We start from the raw sequence: 21,041 nt of genomic DNA on the forward strand, positions 1-21,041 counted from the left end.
GAAGAACATTAGCCATGTGTTTTCGAAACTCATGTCAGAGGGGCAAATTTGTTGTAGTTTTAAAAGGAATCGACTGTTCAACACATTTCGAACGATTTACAGCTCCAGGAGAAGTCAAGGAAGTCAAAAATGGTAGCTCTTTCGAAGTTGTAGTGCCAAAAAAGAAGAAAAATTTGAAACCCTTGGCATCCGTAACATCAGAGAGGCTTGTACGCTGTTTTAGCGCTGCTTAAAGGTTCTGAATCAGTATTCGTTGCTTTTCTATTTAAAATAAGTTTTTTAAGTTTCAAATTTAATTGATTGAAGCAGACAGACAATACTGATTTTTGTTTTATTTTTCATGCAAAAAGGCCAATCCGATGCATTTTTTTTATCTTCTCATCCTTCTCTGTCCTTAACAGCTCTCGATCTCACTCGATCATATGGTAAATGATTCATTGTGTTAGATATTTATGAGCAACATTTGTTTTCTTGGGCAAATTATTGCAAAAAGGCTGCAATTGATGCAAAAATGTACTCACACAATAAAATTAATATTTTCAAAAGTTTCTATCGTTATACTGTAAGCACCTTGGCGCGCGAACTCACCACTCTCCTATACTCACCACTCGAGCACACCGCCAATATAGCAACCCTGCCATTAATCTACGCACGCATGGTGAAAATGCTTGTCAGCTGCTGCAGTCGAAATTAAGTGCATACAACTGTAGTGATGTCGGTTGTTTTATGTAATTTTTTGTTGTAAATATTTGTAGTCCCTTCGCTCCGTAGTGTAGGGAGGTGTTATTGTTTTTAAACTGGAAGGTAAAAGTATGCTCCACATCGGCACAATGAAGTCGAGGATCGGTTTGCGCGATCGTAGCCTGTGCGTTGTGGGCAGAGGCAGCAGGAACAACAGCTCATGCAGCTCGCATAGGAATATCGTTCGTTGTCACCGTGGTCGTCGTCGTCGTCGTTGTTGTTCGGTGTCTGTGTGATCGTTGTGCCGTTGCGTCATGGTGCTCCGTTTATTCATCGCCGTTCAATCGCACTTGTCCCGGAACGCACAGTGTTTTTGTGTTTGTGCCGTGTCGTATCTTTCTGGAACGGGAAGACATTGATAAGGCAGGCGCACCAGTGCACCCACCCCAACCCTACTGAACCACCCCGCGACCGTGCAACAAGTGCCCCTCGGAGGGAGGGAATTCCTTTTGCGTGTCGTCCTCCTGATGGCCAATGGCTGGTTGCCGAATGTCGCTGTTTGAAGGACCTGCAGTCTGAACAAGCAGATTTACCTGCCGACTGGTAAAGTAAAGGGGCCGTTTGTGTTAATGTGACGATTCCGTGTGCATTCCACAGGTTTGTGTTCGAGAGTGTAATCGTCGTTCAAGTGGCCACCGAGGCAGAGTAGAAACAAGTAGTGTAGAAAGTTACAACCGACAGCCGCGTTCGTGGTGGTGGCTTCCTAGATGCTCTGTTCCCACCACCGCCGATCTCGATCTCGCGATTGGTTTGAGAGTGACCGAGATAATGTTTTTGTTGCATCTCTGTCAGTTCCGGAGTCTGTTGCTGTTTGCATGTAAACAACGTCCATGCTCTCTGTACGGGACGGGCCTGGGGTATGCTGGGGTGCGCAGGTGGTGGACGAATGGAAGATGAAAACAAAATTTCATCCCCGATTACGATGCCAGCATCACCTTCGAGCTGAGCGTTTCCTAGCGATATGATCGCCCTTTCGAGGCCTGTCCATAAGCGGAGGATGATGCATTTCTTTTCAATCGAAGGCTGATCTATAAGCTGTTTGTGCCATTTCGTACGGCCTGTGTGGGAGTACGGTGTAACTGATAAGCTTTAAATCAACACACGATCGCAAATTGAAAACGCCCGTTCGCTACGCCGGATTTACATCTTGCTCTCGATCGAGTTTGCGTTGCACGGACAAATGGATTTAATTATCCCGCAAGCAGAGTAGGCTTCGTCACCAGGCGAGTCGATGAAGGCGATGAACACGGGAAGACAGATGGATGGCAAACGCCAGCCCTACTAGACGCAGGAAAAGACACACATAGCAAGCAAATGGATGGATGATGATCATGTAGTGGTTGAACGGTTAAGCTCTCTGGACGCTGGCTTGTTTGAACAGAGTGTGTATTATTACCTTTTTTTCTGCTGCTGCCTCGCCACCGTCCATTATTCGACGGTCGGTAAATTGCGGTCGGGATGAAGTCGTGTACGCGGGAGTCGTAGTTGTTGGCGTAGTATGGTCGGGCCTGCGTGACTCGCGTTGTTTTTCAAGCAAACACACAATTACGCCAACTCAGCAGCAGCGGCGCAAAGTAAGGAATGACCAGCCCAATCGAATAGAACTTGCCTGGGTGAGACTATGCTGTTTTTTTTGTTGTGATGGCTTGTGTCGCCTTCATTGCAGACGATCCTCGAAAATGGCGATGGCGAAGAAGATCGGGGATCGTGTCATTTTTCCAACCACTGGAAACAAAAATTCAGCTACTCAGATAATATTGGTAACACGCGAAGCAGGGGCTCTTGAACCTCGCGTTCGTCGCGAGCGTTGAAGGTGAGATATCGCATGGACGATAATTATCGATAGCTGACTGTACCTTAGCGCTCTGGCCCTCACGGTCATTGCTACCAAGCGATGGGGATTAGGTGCTTAATTCCGCCTTCTTGAAGGAGGGTGAGAATAGAAAAGAACAAAAAACACACACACGAACGAGCACCGGACACTTGCTTTACGATGCGGCCGATTTAATGCAATACATGATCTCCGTACGGAGGAGGCCTGCCTGTATGCGATGGAAGAAATTTGCAGGGACAAACCGCTACGCAACCGCTTATAATATTTATCAGCGTGCTTGCAAACGATATCAAGCTCAATTTTCCAATGAAACAAATGAATCCCAGCGCCGTACGCCGGGGGGGGAGGATAAAATGTGCCCATACTTCTTGCCTAGTCAACCTCTCGCTGACACCGATCTCGCTGCAAATGCCTAGCCAAAGGCAGTGCTGAGGCGCACTGTTGACGGCGCGCAATCCGCAGCAAGATCACGTTCGTTGATTGTCTTTACAATTGAGCAAAAATAAACAAAACAAAAAATTAACGACTACCGTTCCACTGCATTCGCAGCACGGAAATGGCACGATGAAGGAACTCGGGTTTTTGCTCGCCTCGAACTCCTCGAGATCTGCTGCCAGCACCACACACACGGGGCCCCCAGGATTCCATGCGGGCTTCTGCCAAGAAGCACATTATCTCTTGGACAACAAAAGAAAGAATGAAAAACTCTGGCAAATACTTAACGTATTGTGAAGTACACACGGACATTCGTTTATGAGGTTTCTTCGTGTCATGACTGACGCCAGTGACTTTGTTGGTGCGTTGAAGTTGGAGAAGAGAATCGCACCTTTATCCAGCAGCAGCGACTTGTTTTGTTACATAAATGATTATTTCGGTATCAACCAAAACCCGTCCCCTGGTGGCTGGTGTGTTGTGGCAGTTGTGAAAAATTGACCAATTAAAAAAGCATATTCGTGTACCATCTCTGTACCAGGGCATCGGAGGGAAAAAAAGATAAGAGATAAGACGGAGCAAAAACGGCCTGCTGGCCACCGTCAAACCAGTCCCGATGGATTGGATGGAAGATGAAGCGAAAGAGTTTGAAGAGATTGTAGGTGATGATGGAAGAAGGCGATGGTGAGAGCAGAACAAAACAAAAAACCACCCGCCATTGCCGCGTAATCGTTCAGTACGGTTCCGTGCGAGCTGCTGATTAACGCTGTGTCGTCTCTGGGGCGCGTACGTACAGTATTGATCCCGAGATTTTCCATCCACAGCGCGAGAAGGACTCGCCTCTCGGCTTCTGGGGTGGTTGTGTGTGCGTTTTAAGTGGGGGCCCACGAACGGCTGGGCAAGAGGGCGGTGATTGGTCGCGGAGGGAAGAAGTTCTGGTCGGGTGCCAATAGTGGTAATCGCGCCCGTTGATGTGTCGCGCACATAATCAGTGGCTGTGAACAACACCGTGTACCCGTGTACGAACACTAGCGAGATAACGAACGCGACGACGACGACGACGACCATTACGGTGCGCGTATGTGCCTGCCCCGGTTTGCGCCCAGCAGTGTCTACGATTGCCACAGACTACGATCGTTCGCGCTCTTAATCGTTGTCCGTAGTTCCGTGCGGCATGATGATGCAGTTTTTGCCTCTTACAGAATGTGTACCACTGCTCGCAAGCCAATATGCTTCTACCAAGATGTCTAACACCGGAATAGAATACAGCGAGCTGAACGACCGAACGAAAGGTAAGCAGCTTATGGGCACGAACATTTCGGCAGCCCGCGTGATGCCTGGTGCAGGTGTATCGCTGTAGCGCGATAAGAATATCTTCTGGGCATCGGTTGACCGATGGTCGTCTCGCCTGTTCCTTTGGTTCGGGACCGCCAATGAAAGGGAACCGTTTGCCTGTCCGCTGAACCAATATCCTGTAGGCTAACCGGGTGTTTTGTTTCTTGCAGGAAGCCACGACAGTCCGAGCCATACGTCTGATACGGCGTATGAATCATGCCTGAGTCCGCTGCAACCGAACGATAGCAGCAGCTTCAATGCAATCAATGTGTGCGCAATCTGCTGTGATCGTGCCACGGGCAAACACTACGGAGCGGCTTCTTGCGATGGATGTAAGGGATTCTTTCGTCGAAGCGTTAGGAAGAACCATACCTACTCCTGCAGGTACGGTACTAGGGAGAGCAATGGAGACAAATCCCCCCCCTTAAACGATACGCTAATTTCACTTATCTGCCGCACAGATTCTCACGCAACTGCGTGGTGGACAAAGACAAACGCAACCAGTGTCGGTACTGCAGGTTGAAGAAATGCTTCAAGGCTGGAATGAAAAAAGAAGGTAATACAGAGGAGCGCCCATGCTCCCGGATCTCACGCGATCGTGATAAGTAATGCTTTCCTTTAACGCGCTCTCCCTTTCCATGCGAACCGCCCAGCGGTCCAAAACGAGCGGGACCGTATAAGCTGCCGCAAACCGAGCACGGATGATAAGAACACCATCAACGGGCTGTCGGTGAAGTTTCTACTGCGGGCAGAAAACTTCAGCCGCCACTTTGGGGCCGCCCTGGACGAAACGAACGATGCGGAGGAAGCGGACCTATCGTCGAAGCGTTTCGCCAGCATCAACGATGTGTGTGATTCGATGAAGCAGCAGCTGCTGATACTGGTCGAGTGGGCCAAATCAATACCGGCCTTTGCCGAGCTGCAGCTAGACGATCAGGTAGCACTGCTGCGGGCACACGCCGGTGAACATCTGCTGCTCGGGCTATCGCGCCGTTCGATGCATCTGCAGGACATGCTGCTGCTCGGGAACAATTGCATCATCACGAAGCAGTGCCCGGACGCGAACATGTCCCCGAACCTGGACATTTCCCGCATTGGGGCACGCATCATCGACGAGCTAGTGAGTGCCATGAAAGAGATTCAAATCGACGACTCAGAGCTGGCGTGCATAAAGGCGCTAGTGTTTTTCGATCCAAGTACGTGTTTGCGCGCAACACACTAACCGCTTGTTTGGGGCTGTGTAAGGAATGAGTTTTTTTTTGTATTGCTTTTTCTTTCTCTCTCATAGGTGCAAAAGGACTGAACGAACCCGCCAAGATAAAATCGCTCAGGCATCAGGTTCTAAATAATCTCGAAGATTACATATCAGACAAGCTGTATGATTCGAGGTAAGCGAGCGTGTGTGGCTAAGGACGAGCGTTTCCATGTAGCAATCGTTCATAATGTGGCCTCTCTTGGGCAAATCTCTATCAGAAGACCTTAATCGATTACTCTTTTGCCAAGACGCACTAACAATTGATTGCTATAGGACCCGGAAAAGGCCGAAAACGCTAAAAAATGTTCAAAGACTATTAACCGTAAGGCTACTCTGGGGAAGGAGTGGCCATATTGCTTGAGTAATGCTTCCTGAACGTAGAACTCGATCAAAATGTATTTTTTTACATTTCTCTTTTATCATCGGAACAGGGGTAGATTTGGAGAGATCCTGCTACTATTACCAGTGCTGCAGTCGATCACGTGGCAGATGATTCAACAGATAGAGCTTGCCAAAATGTTCGGTGTGGCGCATATCGATAGCCTGCTGCAGGAAATGTTGCTCGGAGGTACGCTATGAAGACTGCTGGATCGTTAGAGCATTTGACTAATGCGTTGTATGTTTTTTTGAATTGCTTAAATTTCACCACACAGGAGATGCGATAGATACCTCATCGACCATCACCTCACCAATGAACATGATGAACACCAACAACAGCCCATCCGATTCGTGCGATACGACGCATCTCGCGTCCACCATCGAAACGGCTGACCCTCTAGTACAAATGTCGTCACTGAACGGACCGGGATACGGTGGCGATTCCGACAGTTTGCTTATATCCCCCATGGACACGGTAACCGGTGGAAACGGTTACTGTGCGTCTCGCAAAGCACCAGGTCAAACAACGCCCGATCCGCTAAACGGACAGCAGCACGGTGCTGGACCCAGAAATGGCGGTGTCCCGGCTGACGTTGGGTACATGCAGCCCCATCACCAGGGGCAGCCAACACAGCAGCAGCAGCAACGTCATGTGGCGGGCAACTCGACCGATTCGTCGGTGACGGTAGCGGACATCTACTTCCACGCGCCAACAAGCGTTGGACCACCGTCGCTGCAGCTCGACAGTGACGTTGCCATGTACAACAATAACAATCTGGGCTGCTGCCAGGGCGAGATGACCCATTCCGGCCACAAGGGCTGCGAGATGGTGAAGATCGAAACCAAGCGTGAACCGGAAAATGCCTAAAGCCAAACCCCTTCTTGCCCGGCTGCCAGCTAGCCCTAGCAGTAGCTCAACAGCCTCAGACCATTTAAAGCGATAAGTGTGCGTGTGCGCGGCATGCATGCAGTGAATCGATGTGCAATGTTAGATAGGTACAGCGAGAAAAGCAGAGCAAGAGCAGTGAGAACGCGCATTGAACCTAGCTTGATATTTACGGTGCAGGTTTGGTGCCCGATTTGTAGTTGGTTTTCGTTACTTTGTTTTTACCATTACGTTTCTTCTTTTGTTACGCGTTAGGATTTGTTTTTCTCCTTTTTTTTGTTTGTTTGTTGGATGTCTTCTCTTGCTAACAGTTCTTCGGTTGTGGGAAACAAAAAGGTGAAGTGAAATTAAGGTTCACGATCTGCGGCGGCGGCGGCGATGAATGTGTCGGTGGTGGTTTTTTACTCTCACGGCACCCTTCAACCCTTCGGTGCCCGTTGCGCCCCGTGACTAGTATATAGTTGATAGGCGTTTGAATTATCGTTTCGGTTTTTTTTTTCGTTTCTAAACGGCAGGAGTAGGAACAAACTGTTACAATTGTAAGCATAATGATGCTAGGCGTTTAGAGGTAGTCAAATATCAAAGTCAAACTCATTCTGTGAGGTAGGTTTTTGTTTGTACATATATTATACATCATGGTGGTGTGTATTCGGGAGGTGATTGTTATACTCTTTGCGGTAGTTTAGGTGTTTAGGGATACAAGCCCCCCCCCCCCCCCAGGACCCTCCCCCAAGACTTCCCATTTTCCCCCCACACTCACACATTTCCCTGTGACGTAAAGGAAACTTCTATAGACTTGTTTTTTTTTCATATCTGTTTTTCTGGGACGAAAAGTGCAAATAAAACGACTGTTACTTTCTGTTTCCATTTGTTGAGACCCGCGGCGCAGCGCTGTATTGCACTCTGCGGGAGACCGCTCAAACAAATGGCGACGAATAGAGAGATCAAAATTACTGATGGTTTTTCCCTTCACAAACAATCAAGCGGACACCACCATCGTGAAAGAACAACAACACACACCTTACCAAATCTCGCGTCGGGAGCACACATCTACGTGCTGCCATCAATCGCTCGGCCGAATCTGTTCCGCGGCGCTTGTTCCAGTTGATACGATTGTGGCGTTCGGCTAGTTTCTCAACACTGTGCGAGCTCTGCGAGTGGTGGAAACATTGATAACCGACGATGGCGACCTAATGTGACACAAGCAAGCCTCCTGCCCTGCCAGTCGGCTAGCTAGCCTTAGACCGGGTAGTCTATCGCTCTATCCCGTTCCTATTGCCAACCTCGCCGCAGTACGGCTCGATCGTTCGTGGCGGGCCGTTCGTGTCACGGAGGCAAAAGCACAATATAGACTGCCTCGATCTAGCCATTCGCCGCACGCGAGAGAATTAACGAAACAAGGGTCTACACCCCTACTGTTACCACTACACCACTGTTTTTTTTTTTTTTTGTCGTTCGTATATGCGTTCCCCGCCGTCGAGTGATTGGAGTGCCGCGCTGTGAGAATTGTGCTGCAGCAAGTGAAAGAAATGCGCGGCCACTGATGTGTCCTGCCTGCTTGCATTCATCCGGCTCGGAGAACTATTGCTATTGGGGGTGAAGTTCTTTTCCAACGTTTCGCCAACCATATCGCCGGGCCAAGCGTGGAAAGCGAGCGATTGCGCGATCAGTTGCTGCTAATCATCAGTCCAAGGATCCATCGCATCCCGTACCCTTCACCGTGTGCGGAGCATGTGTTGTGCCGCTTGTCTCAGACGACTGGACTATGAGTTGTTTGGCACGCGGTAAGTGAGTGTTCATGCTCATCGCACAACAACAACCGAATGCCCGGAGCTGGTGAAACATTTGCGAAGATCAAAGCCATGTCCGGGTCTTGGGACGATCGTTACTTGGCGCGCATGTACTTGTGAGCGGGGAGGGTGAATCGACGGTTTTGTGGCTGTTTGTGTACGGTGCTGAGGGTGAGAGATTGCAAAGGTATTTCGCATCGCGGCGCTCACCCACGGAGCATACCGAGAGTTTCGCGGGGGAAGTTATCAGCACAACCCGGAGGCTCTAGACGACCCACGCCGAAATTAAGTGCAACACGTCCATCAGCAATACTGATCAGAAATATTTGTTCTGAAGAATGTAGGGACAGCCACAACTACGGCGTGGCATTACGAGTGTACGATCCGTTGTGTACAATCAGTTTGTACTTAAAGTGACTGTTACGAAAGAGCTTGAAAGATCGGCACGGATGGAAATCGGTGCAAATGGTACAGTGCGGCGTAGATGTGTAAAAATGTCCTGCAGGAGTGCGTACGCGGTGTCTAGCAGCACACACGCCCAAATGTCGGGTGCAAAGCGAATTTAATGGATTATAGTAACTGTCCAGGCATAGTAAAGGGGTGTAGACAGTGACACCATTGCACCAAAGACGTTTTTAGCTCGCGGAACAATGATGCTCGAAGCAATGGCGCACCTAAAGTCGAACCAACGCATCGAGGACCATCGGAACTTGGCCGACTGGTCGTTTTATGCGAACGAGTCATCCGGCGAGGAATACTACGAAATGCCGATCGACATGCGCTTCAACTCGGGCCACATACTGTCCATCATGGTGTACAGGTAAGATCCTTCAAACCGTAGTGATGGAAAGATCCGATCTTTTGCGGAATTAATGAGAAGATTCCCGTACTTTGTGCTTCCAGTACGCTGATGGTGTTTTCAGCTACCGGAAATCTTACAGTGCTTCGAATTCTGGCCCAACGGAAGGTACGGGCATCGTCCAGAATAAACATAATGCTAGCTCATCTAGCTATAGCGGATCTGCTGGTAGGTTTTGAGATTTCGAAGCTCCTGTGCACGAACGAGGTCATTAAGTTTTTATCCGATCTATTTGCTTCGGGCACAGGTCACCTTTCTAATGATGCCATTAGAGATTGGTTGGGCCTACACGGTGAGATGGACTGCCGGGGATGTGATGTGCCGGGTGATGGCCTTCTTCCGCACGTTTGGCCTGTATCTTTCCAGCTTCATACTGATCTGCATATCGGTGGACAGGTGTGAAACGGCTTGGGTGCTTGTTGTGGTGAGGTGAACCTGCTAATCGATCGATTCTATTTGGCAGATACTTTGCTGTGCTGAAACCGTTGAAGGTACACGAACACCGTGGCGTACTGATGATTGCCGGAGCTTGGATAATGTCCGGTCTATGTAGTCTACCTCAGGTACAGCATAACTCCCAGTATTCCCTAGTATATCAGAAATGACTTAGGAGTTCGCTAATCCTTTACAGTCGTTCATCTTCCATTTGGAAGTGCATCCAAACATCACGGGATATCAGCAGTGCGTCACGTATCACTATTTCGAGGAGGAAATCTATCAAATCATTTACAACGTTATGGTGATGTGTTTGATGTACACCTTCCCGCTGATAGTGATCCTGTACTGCTACGGATCCATCTACTACGAAATATTTAGTCGCACAAACCCACGGAATTTAGGTAATTTAGGGACTGACTAGAGACGAAGGAAAGAGTTTGCTTTTAATAATAAAGCTTCCACTTGCAGAGAGCTTCCGGCGCTCCAGTATCGACGTGCTTGGTCGAGCAAAGCGGAAGACTTTACGGATGACCATAACGATCGTGATAGTGTTTGTGGTTTGCTGGACGCCTTACTACGTTATGTCTCTGTGGTACGTACCTCTTCGACTTAAGCCATTCTGGTGGCCACCTCTAATAATACTGTTTCACTTCAACTTCAAATTACAGGTACTGGTTGGATAAGGAATCGGCCAAAAATGTGGACCAACGGATACAGAAGGGTTTGTTTCTGTTCGCCAGCACGAACAGCTGCATGAACCCGGTGGTGTACGGTGTTTACAATGTGCGGAAGAAACACACCGCCAAAAATCATCTGAAGGTGCAGGATAAAAGCTGTGGCAGCCATCTTACGATGAAAGTGTGACCTAAGTGTTCAGTGTGTGCCGGTATGGGGTTATGATTGTTTTTCGTGTTGGGGTAAGACGATTGCAATAAGACAGAAAGTACATTTTAAGAAGTTAGCTTTACAGTGATACAGCATCTGAAATGGGTACGGAACCTTTTGTGGGGAGCGGTGTGAAATAAAACCATGACGTATCAAGTGGATGATATATCCAGGAAAAGAGTGGACCACAATCACGATCAGTTTTTCTTCTTCTATCGCGCGCGATAGAAAATCAGACGCTTTATTTTCGCTCGTATTATTGCCTTATGTCCTGCAAGAGTGTCTGAGCTGACATTGAACTGAGGTAGCAACAAAGGAAGGGTAGAATAATAAGTAGAAAACCTGATTATACGAAGCAGATTTGTAAATTATATATTTTAAGCGCTACATTTAGTTGTACTACTACGATTAGCTTTGCTGAGGTCGAACTGAAACGTCATGTTATGCTCGATGATCCACCTGAACTTCGCGCTGCAAACGTGGAGGCAGTTCACGGTAGATGGCTTCCGGAACGTTGTCTGAGTGGAAATGAGAAGGAAACCAATTACAAACTCTCGCAAAGAAACGTTCACCCAGCGCACTCACCATTGCATCGGTACACCAAATCGGACCAGATGATCATCTCCTGCGAGAAGCAGAACACACCCAGACGGCCACCCTTGAGCGTGGTGTCGAAAATGTTGCCCGAATCGGCCACCATCTGATCGCCGTCGAAGATACGCAAACGGATCAATCCAATCTTCGGCCGGTGCAGCAACAACCAACGGTACGCGGTACGCTCCGTCCATCCCACGTTGCGTGGATCCTTCCAGAGCAGCTTCACCTGATCCTTGGTGTCGCCCGTATGCCACAGACTGTTGCGCAACATCTCACCCGGGCCCGTGTTGCTGTTGATAAGCTTCAGCTGAATGCCGGGCTCTGCGGACGCCCGGAACGGTGTCGCCTGCCAGTACGTTTGAATGTTTTTCTTCCACATGACTGCGTAGAACTTGTGGTTGTCCTGGTAGCTGAAGATGAACCCGACGTAATCGTCATCGATTTCCGTATCGACAAAGAAGGTACCTTCAAAATCGACTCCACCGAATGCGTCGTAGCTGAAGCAGGAAAGGATAGTTGTGATTGAGTGAGTTGATTTCAGTGAGACCAACAAATCACGCGTCTTACCCAACCGCCAGGCCAGGGTCACTGTTTTGTGTTTGCACAATTTCGGCACCCTTGTTGTAGATCACCCAGTTCGGATCGATCTGCGAATCACCCTCCGGATCGAGCACCACCGTTTGGTAGGTACGGAAATCGGTGGAGAAGATTTTCGAGTTGTTCGGACAGTTATCGAGATAGTTCGGGATGAGATCCAAATCGAAATCTTCCTCACAGATATCACCGATGCCATCGTCTGGAAGAATGCAACAAGCGGTTCGTCGAAGAACAAATCCCACCAAGAACTATGAACAAACTTACTATTTGCATCGGTCTGGTCGGGATTGAACACAATCGGACAGTTATCTTCGTGGTTCAGAATGCCATCATTATCGGCATCCGTATCGCACAGATCTCCCCGACCATCGCCGTCCGAATCGAGCTGATCGGAGTTGGCCAGCTTTGGACAGTTGTCTCGGCTATCCTGAATACCGTCCCGATCGCGATCGACATCGCTGTCGCAGGCATCACCAATAAGATCGTTATCGGAATCGAGCTGTAAGAGCATTGCGTTAAAGTTAAGCAACAAAACCTAAGCAGTACTCGCATTTGCCGTACCTGGTTGGGGTTAGGAATCAGTGGACAGTTGTCGCAAACGTCACCGACACGATCACCATCGGTATCGAGCTGATTGAAGTTGGACACCTTCGGACAGTTGTCATCCTCGTTACGGATACCGTCGTTATCGATGTCGGGATCGCAGGCATCGCCCAAACCATCCTTATCAACATCGTTCTGATCGACGTTCGATACCGTCGGACAGTTGTCGCAAGCATCTCCCTGCTTGTCTCCTCCATCTACATCACTGTCCAATTGATCAGGATTGTGTACCAATGGGCAGTTATCCTGGAATCAAAGGAAAAATTAGACTAATTGCCTCTACAACAATCGTGATATCGCTATCTTACCGGATTGTTCAGGATTCCATCGTTATCCGCATCGGGATCACACGCATCACCAATGCCATCACGATCGGCATCTTCCTGACCAGAGTTGGGTATGTTGACACAGTTGTCGGCACGGCATTTCTCATCGCTGCACAGCAGGTTCGTATCTGGCCAGCCGTCGAGATCCTTGTCGGAACCGCACAGGAACCCATCACCTGCCCATCCTACCTTACATTTACACCTGTAATTGTCGGGGCATAATTAGCTCCCTACATCCGGCACAGTTTTAGTTCCCTCAATCCCATTACCTGTACTTGTTGTTGCCGGCGTGCTTGCATACAGCGTTCGTATCGCAGATTGTCCCGTCCAGACACATCCGATCCGATGGTAAACACTCGTGCGATGAGTTACGGATAAATCCTGGCTTACACTGGCAGTCGTACGATCCTTCCGTGTTGTGGCACACCATGTTCGCTCCACACCGTGCCGAACCGTCCGCACACTCGTTCCGATCGGTACACCGTTGCCGCTGCATCGACCCATCGAAGGAACTTGCCGTCAGACCCTCATAGTGAATACCTACATAGCCACTTGGGCAAGGATCGCAACGGAATCCGGGCACGGTGTTGGTGCAGCGCACTCGCACGTCACAAGGTTCCACAAGATCACACTTTTCCAATTGGAACAGAAAGCCAGAAAGAGAAAGGTACAATCAGATCAGTAGACACGTTGGGCAGGATAACTAGGTTCGATTGCGGGACGATCACCCGCATGGTCCCGAGTAGGATACCGGAGAGCTATCTCCAGACTGACCATCTCCATCTATCCAGGAACACATACCTCATCAAAATCATGACAGGCAGTACCGTTGCCAGTGAAACCGGCCGGACAGGCACCGCAGCGGTAGAACGGATGCTGATCTAATCTACTGCAATGTACACCTTCATGTGGGGAACATTCAAGGAAGGGGGTTTAAAGTGCAATGCTTTGTTCACGATTACATTTGTCAATATGGTTAGAGAGATTGATGGTTTCATGATTCACACTCTTCGCCTACACTCGGGCGTGGTACTCGGGCGAAATCTTAATCCTAGGTCTGATGGAAGCACTTGCAACGTTGTGATGATGCAACTTCGATCCGATTCTGCGACACTGTGTACGACGCACTACACACACAAACACACAGCTCACAGCATTGGAATGTCGTGAGATAATCACCGGACGGAATCAAAGATGGCGGATGGACGCAAAGATGGTGGAAATGGGCGGTACATATTAATAAGGAAACGAGGAAACTATAAAAAAAGCATGCAGAAACGTTTCCTAATCCTTTGTTATAGTTGTTTCGGAAAGTGAGGTTAAACGCGCGCCGCTGCATTCCCAACTCGAAGTAAACAAAAACGAGCAGATCAATCCATTAACCAAAACTTCGAACGAACAGTTGTTGATCGGTTTATTATTACTATTATTGGATATTGTAGAATATCGTTGGTAGTGAAGCTTAAGGTTAAGTACATTTAGCGCTTTACCGGACGGGAAGAGCAAATGGGTAGGGTAAATGGTAGCGAAAGAACTATTTGTAAAATATGTAAAAAGAAAAACATCATGTACTGTCGGCTGCACTCAGAAGAAGGGATGATATTATGACAACACAAGTTCCACCGCGACCGTGGGCGGAATTCACACCGTTTACATTCACAACTGCATATTTTCGCACGTGTAAGGGATAGTCGATTGATGAAGGGTGGAAATATTTCGCTTCGAGAAGCCCCCTTAGCCCATGCGTACTAAGGGGCCTCCGTCGACGACGACAGTCTCGTAGGTCGTAGCGTAGGTTATGTTGGGGTTTGGGGAGTTCATTCAAGGCATTTGACTTGGGAGGTTTTGACTATTACTTCCTACCTGGCGCGCACGGCTTGTCTTCGCAGGCGTCCCGAAACCGGCAGTGCTTACCGTCGCCCTCGTATCCTGCCGGGCAGGGACCACACTGGGCACCCTCGACCGTGTCATAACACTGGACACCACTGTGCGGGAGAAGAAAGGATACATTAAAGGATACCTCCAGCAGCTACTGTTCACGTTAAGGATGAAGCTACTAACTTGAAGCATGGCTGGTCCGCACAGGTTTGACCCGGGCGACAGTTGCGCCCATCACCAACGTATCCTCGCGGACAGTGTCCACAACGCATGCCGGTAGATGAATCATAGCACTGCACGCCTGTGTGGAAACCGAAATCAAAGTAATCGGAAGTGTACTAAACATTCGCTTCCATCTTCCTATGGTCAATTACCTGGGAAGCATGGATTACTGTACTGGCAGTTTTCGCGCAACGGTTGGGCCTGCTGGCAGCCGGCACAGTTTTCGATCAAACCTCGCAGATAGTTTATCTCATGCCGTTGACCTTTAACCTCCTCCTTTAGTTCCTTCACCAGCTTCAACAGTTCTCCCAACAGTTTCAGTATGTTCTCTATAGTGGAAGGGTTACACGACACAGGGTAATGAAAGAAGTAAGACATCCGCCACGATCACAGACTTACCATCGCAGTCACCATGAATGATTGGAATGTCACCACGGTTAGCGGAGAAATCAGTGTGGTACGCTTCCTTGTACTTTTCGGCCGTATGATGCCAGTTGCGGATGTCACGCTTCTTGTTGCGCTCGGGAATAACCTCACCTGTAATGGTTGTGTGAGTGAGCTAAATTCTAAGCTGTGGACTTCTTGAGCTACTGAGGGGATTTTTTCCACGCATTCTAGCTCATACAAACTACTAGGTAGTCAGCTCAAGGGTGGTGTTAAGTTATACGATTTATTTTAAAGTCTGATGCAGAGTCGAAAGCTGGCCTATTGGAATCATCTTTGAATTTGTGAATTTGGCAGATTCAACGAATGAAAGCAAGTGCTTGATAGCTTGATAGCTTAATTGTTTATAGCACCTATACCACCAACCCTAACCTTACTTACCCTGGGCTTTGTTCTTCAGCATCTTTTCGACCGTCTGCTTTTGACGCGAATGGATGTGATTACCGTTGCGGCGCAAAATCTTCTGACAGCTGGCCCGACTCAACGCCTTCTCTAGCTCGGAATCCAAAAACAGGGGATACTTTCGCTCGCGGAACTAATGGCAAGAAATTGGAAACATAGGCAAAACAATACAACAATCGTCTCGTACCAATCAATCCAAAGTCAATAGGATCCCTTCATCCCCGAGTAGGTACGGTAGGTGGATGAATTAGTGGATCGATTAATTACCAGCTTGACGGTCGGCTCATCGCTGCTGGCAAAAAGCTTGGACAGATTGACGTCCAGCTCCTCGGTGGACGACTGTTTACAGTTCATGTAAACGGTGATCGCGCTCTGGTGGAACGCGAATGCCAGCGATTTGATCGTTGTTGATTCGTTCAGATCGTTCAGGATTAGATTCTTCGAGTACACCTTCGAGTGGGTGGTGATATCGATGGTCACTGCGTGTGCGGGAAGGTAAGCGGTACATTATTCCCGGCGTTACGTTAGATATCAGGGTTAAGTGGTTGATTTACAGATGTTCGATTGGGAAGCGATTTCGACTTACCGCGCTTGTTTTTGCGATCGAGATAGAAGGAAAATTTGTTTTTCGATTCGGGGAAATCGATCATAAACAGTGCCTCGATCGTGATTCTAAACTTTCGACGTGGTCTGGGTGGAGGGAAAACGAGCAAGAAGAACAAACATTTTTACCGATGATGTTTATGGGCAGAAAATTTAAATGTGGCACGCTTACCTAATATGTCGAAGCGATATTAGAAAATCATCCTTAATGTATTCCTCCAGCTCGGTCGACGCAACTGGTGGTGAAACAGAGAAGAATATGATTCAGTGTGCTAGATCGTGACCATTTTTGTAACCCGTATTATGATGCAAACAAGTACTGTCTTCACACTGTAATTAGTGACATCGAGCGGCACCGAACGAACGACACAGGCAACAAGTTGCCGGGCGCCCCAAATAAGAAATTAATTTAAATAAATCAATCAATACCACCAGCGCGGGCAATGGCGCAAATGGCAGTACGCGCCGGTCCAAATGTGGGCGCCCAACATTCAGGCCCTGTGTAGGTTTTGGGATACGTGGAAGATTTATGAAACGTTACTCCATCGTTACTTCCATACGGCAAACGTATTGGAGGGGGAGAGCTGTTCTTGATCTGGCAATTGGAATCGACAAACCGATCGTACGGGGGCAGCAAGAGTGGTCTTAATTTTGGGCCAGCGATAGAGTTAGTATTTCATAACATTATTTGGCGAAAGATTAACAGCGTGCCCACCACGTTTCGGTGGACACATTAAGGGCTTCCTTCGGTTAAGATTCAAATTTGCATCTGGAATTGCTTATTTACGGCTAATAGATTGCATACTTACCGGGGTCAATCGATAACGGCTGCACTTGCTGCACGAACACGAACACTGACAACAGCAGCAACAGCCCTGCCATCATCGGCAGGGTTGATTTCATTTTGTTTCCGTTTTTCTGTGTTGAAAAAAGGAGTGGGGCGGGGGGTGGTGTGGGGGATGTAAACAAAAGTAAACAAAAAACACTTTAAATCACTTGAGCACTAGCTGGTTGATTAAAATTCCATTACGCGCTGGTATAGTAGATTGTTAATTATTGTTCCACACATCACACCCGATCGCACTTGTCAATTGTTAACGAGACGTATTCAGGGTCTGTCACACGAAGGTTTCTTGAAGGCGAAAGTACGCACTGCAAGTCAGAGTCGGCCTTTGGGAAAGGATAACCGGAGTTATTGGTACGATTTTTTAACAACCACTTGAAAAACTACCTCCGTGCCTGTCTGTTCCCTGTTAGCTCTGGTTCTCCAACATTTGGGCGTGTGAATGTTCGCACGATCTGTTACTCCCTTTACGCAAACCCTCACTATCATTTGCATTGCATTCGGACACTTTTATTAATTGTTTGATGCTTTGATTCTGTTGTCTGTTCCGTTTTTCCGTTCATTCCGTTTCGTTGTTTTCGATTCCTTGGCCCATCTTCGTGGGATGCTCTGGAGCGCGAGGTGTTGCTGTTGGTTCGCCGCAGTGACTCGCTGCAGTGATCGCCTTTTTTAAAAGGCTCGTGTGCTCGAGCACACACACTCGTTCGGTCGACGGGCGACGAACTAGGTGACTCTGCGCTTGAGCGACATCAACATTACGATCCCCACGTCCCGTCATCCCCACGTCCAATTGATGGCCTCGGCGTTTGCCTTTTGCCGCACAGGTAGACAGACATCGGACCCTCCCGATGCATCGCCCCGCACCGCTTCAAAGCTGAAGGCGCAAAACAGGAATTCCCATCCGAAAACGCTAACGGCCGACAACGTACACGCATCTCGCGGCCCGTCGCAAGACAACGGCCGCGCGACAACGCAAGAGGCATAAAAGATATATACATATTGAAGGGGAGAAAAAAAACGGGGAGAAAAACAACAACAACACACGCAGAAGACCCGATCGGGCAATCAAAACTCGCAACAAAACGGGTGTAGGCATGGAGGACGGGACGCGCACGGAGGCTGGGCAGGGAGCCCGGTGCTTCGGAATGGTGGCGCGTAGGCGTTTTTCAAAAGCGAAGGAAGGCAATGCGAAGGAACAAAAACTGTGTGGGCAGCTCCGCGTGGAGGCTGCCCGTGGAGCGCAACAGCCCTCGGTGAGTGGAAAATGGTTTCGATTCTTCCGACCGACGCTCTTGCCCATGCCTTGCAGCCGAGAAGCCGGAGATGCCTTGCATACGAGTCTCCTGGCCTGGCGCGGTATGACACACACAGGCGCGAGCGTGCACGCGGGTTGCGCGAATCGTTGCCCTGCTGGAGCTTGTTGCTTCTTTTTGCGGGAACATATGGGATTTCGAACGACGATTTGCCAAATTCGGAACCGAGTGGTCCGAAAATGGACATGTGGTCCGGTTGCGGTGGACCTGAAATTAACGGACGGCGCGCAAACCCGATCTCGAACCGTTACGGCAAGCTGACGATCGGTGCATGCCTTTTTTTCGGGTGGACGCCCCAGTGCACGCACCAGTAGTCGCACGCTGGTGCTCCTCACTCGCAAGGATCGATAGGTTAGCTTTCGGGGTAGTGGTACGGTATTACTTTTACTGCACTAGGATAATAGAGGTTCGTCCTAAGCTGTTGTGCACTACAGGTACCATGTTAACACACATGTGTGATCATTACTCACTTTAAACTCTTGTTTCTCACGGAGTCTTGCTCATTAGCTGAGAATCGATAACTTCAAACTACCACAGACGGACAAGGATTAACACCACAGCTGGCTCGAAGGATATCACTGTTAGGGCCACTCCAGTGCAGTGGTCTACACGCACCACACAACGGCTAGTATGGCACGATCGAGAAAACGGGAAAAAGATCGACCAAACGCTGCGGGATCTCGCAGCAGACTAAGCCGCGGCGCGTACCTTCGTCTAGACGCGCGATCGCGATCGCGCTCGCCTGCGCTTGTATATCTTCTGGCGCTGGCTCCTTAGGTGGGTAGTCCGTCGATCGGTTGTCTGTGGAAGTGGAAGCAAGAGAGCAAGCAGAGCACGGCCGACCGAGAAGCTCGGTGTGGGTGTAGCAATCCGCGGAAGAGGTGACGATCGGGGATGCTGTGCGTTTGTGAAACAGATTATGATTACCACCATCAGTGGGGTCGTTTTTTTTTTTGGGAGGAAATGGACGACCACACCGTACCTGTGCTACTGCGAAGGTGAGACATCGAAACGTGGGGTAGTGATTAGGCATTAGGCGGGTGTGTCCGGAATTTCGGACCATCCCGGGGTGCCATAGGTGTCAAGAACCGGGGGAGTTCATCGAAATGGCTTTTCTCGCCCTGCTGTCGATTGGACACCGTTCGTTAAAACCGTTCCGGAACCGAAGTGAAATAAAACTGTCACATCAGCCGGGCGTATGGCAAAATCAGCTGGTTCGCTTACGACCTTCCAGCCCTCCATGATGGCCATTACCATCTAATGGAGGTTTGACTAATAAAGTTTAGAAAAAAACTGTCCAATATGGTGGAGAAGTGTGGGGGCGGGAAGACACGCGGAAGGAAACCTGTCCAGCTCTTCCCGTCCATGCCCGGACAAGGCGTTAAAGCTGGGGAGGAACGGATTACCACCTAACTCGGCCAGTAATGACTTCGGGGCCGGTCTCTGTGATGCGTCGCGTCGACCGTTGTGTATCAACATCGTTGAGATTCGTACTTTATGGAGCACATTATCACACACACAGCCCGGACAAGGGGCATGCCGGATGGTGGAAAGTCATCATAATGTTTTTCTCATTAATTCCCGCGATCCAGCACTTGAGATCGGTTAGAGAATTGACGTGCGCTTTTTTCTTTCTTCGGTTGGATTTTGCAAGCAAGAGAACGTTAATCGGAAAACGTGGGCAGCAATGCTGGAAGTGCGAGGCGCGTTTTGCATTTCGCATATGTAGCAGATGTCGTTCCTTTGGTGTCTGGTGAGCGCCCGCGGAAGAGAACCGTGCTGATCTCTAAACCAAATTACAACCGTTGAAGGCAAACTGGTAGCTGGAAAGGTTTGAATTTAGTTGACCATGGGAGGTCGTAAAGCGGTCGCGCTTGTTAACAGCTTTATTTGCATTGTTTTGTCGTTATTTGTTTGCCGGTTGTCATCAAGCGTTTCGTTGGTGGTTGTGATAATAATTAGGAAACGTAATGTCCCACGATTCGCTTGACAGACGTGACAGTTACGGATGGTAGAGCGAGTGTTTTAAATATTTACTTAACAGTACGGTTAAGATAATTTCACGCAAAACACTCCACGTGGCACACACAGACACACGTTGTCCCTTGGTGCCACCGGAGGTACAGGGAAGGAGGATCACGTCAGTGTAGCCTAAATAAAAACCTGTCCCTGCCACCAATGCTCCAGCAACCTTGAGCTACAGGGCCAATGGACAATGGATAGCGATCGGAGAGGGTTCTTCTTTTTCGCTGCACTCGATCGAGCGATTTCTCCTACTGGTCGATAATCAATTCATCAATTCTATCCCTTTTCTGCGGGAGCTCGATCCCCGCTGGCTGTGGTTCAATTAATTGCCGCACGGTGGAAAGATAATTATCG

At 48.9% G+C, this 21,041-nt stretch overlaps 3 protein-coding genes and 1 long non-coding RNA gene across 7 annotated transcripts; 2 read left to right on the top strand and 2 right to left on the bottom strand.

Moving 5' to 3' along the window:
- The first annotated feature begins 647 nt into the window (after positions 1 to 647).
- On the top strand, positions 648 to 7,736 carry LOC118504542 (hepatocyte nuclear factor 4-gamma). Of its 4 annotated transcripts, none has more exons than XM_036039138.1 (8): positions 648 to 804; positions 4,210 to 4,299; positions 4,513 to 4,726; positions 4,804 to 4,898; positions 4,996 to 5,538; positions 5,631 to 5,730; positions 6,029 to 6,165; positions 6,251 to 7,736. In XM_036039138.1, the coding sequence occupies exons 2-8, from the start codon at positions 4,251 to 4,253 to the stop codon at positions 6,841 to 6,843; spliced, it is 1,731 nt and encodes a 576-aa protein (XP_035895031.1). In that variant the 5' UTR covers positions 648 to 804; positions 4,210 to 4,250; the 3' UTR covers positions 6,844 to 7,736. The 4 variants fall into 4 exon arrangements, with proteins under 4 accessions (XP_035895031.1, XP_035895033.1, XP_035895032.1 ...); XM_036039140.1 differs by having other exon boundaries at positions 662 to 804; positions 4,194 to 4,299; XM_036039139.1 differs by lacking the exon at positions 648 to 804 and adding an exon at positions 867 to 1,284.
- Positions 719 to 2,466, bottom strand: LOC118504547. Its single transcript, XR_004905310.1, has 2 exons — positions 2,138 to 2,466; positions 719 to 2,019 (listed from the first exon to the last, which is right to left on the bottom strand). It is a non-coding gene; the product is annotated as an uncharacterized LOC118504547 (long non-coding RNA).
- A 232-nt stretch (positions 7,737 to 7,968) lies between the features above and the next one.
- On the top strand, positions 7,969 to 11,024 carry LOC118504544 (gonadotropin-releasing hormone receptor-like). The gene is made up of 7 exons (XM_036039146.1): positions 7,969 to 9,471; positions 9,555 to 9,678; positions 9,758 to 9,906; positions 9,974 to 10,073; positions 10,142 to 10,349; positions 10,417 to 10,540; positions 10,617 to 11,024. The coding sequence occupies exons 1-7, from the start codon at positions 9,302 to 9,304 to the stop codon at positions 10,810 to 10,812; spliced, it is 1,071 nt and encodes a 356-aa protein (XP_035895039.1). The 5' UTR covers positions 7,969 to 9,301; the 3' UTR covers positions 10,813 to 11,024.
- Positions 11,025 to 11,034: 10 nt separating this feature from the next.
- LOC118504539 (cartilage oligomeric matrix protein) lies at positions 11,035 to 19,382 on the bottom strand. Its single transcript, XM_036039109.1, has 18 exons — positions 19,133 to 19,382; positions 17,315 to 17,423; positions 16,678 to 16,741; positions 16,489 to 16,592; positions 16,170 to 16,381; positions 15,882 to 16,035; positions 15,456 to 15,593; positions 15,209 to 15,385; positions 15,018 to 15,135; positions 14,820 to 14,941; positions 13,758 to 13,858; positions 13,226 to 13,587; positions 12,939 to 13,158; positions 12,589 to 12,876; positions 12,292 to 12,526; positions 11,998 to 12,226; positions 11,419 to 11,927; positions 11,035 to 11,351 (listed from the first exon to the last, which is right to left on the bottom strand). The coding sequence occupies exons 2-18, from the start codon at positions 17,406 to 17,408 to the stop codon at positions 11,275 to 11,277; spliced, it is 3,204 nt and encodes a 1,067-aa protein (XP_035895002.1). The 5' UTR covers positions 17,409 to 17,423; positions 19,133 to 19,382; the 3' UTR covers positions 11,035 to 11,274.
- Between the last annotated feature and the right edge of the window lie 1,659 nt (positions 19,383 to 21,041).

The sequence above is a fragment of the Anopheles stephensi genome, chromosome 2 (assembly GCF_013141755.1).
Source record: "Anopheles stephensi strain Indian chromosome 2, UCI_ANSTEP_V1.0, whole genome shotgun sequence".
Classification (NCBI taxonomy): domain Eukaryota; kingdom Metazoa; phylum Arthropoda; class Insecta; order Diptera; family Culicidae; genus Anopheles; species Anopheles stephensi.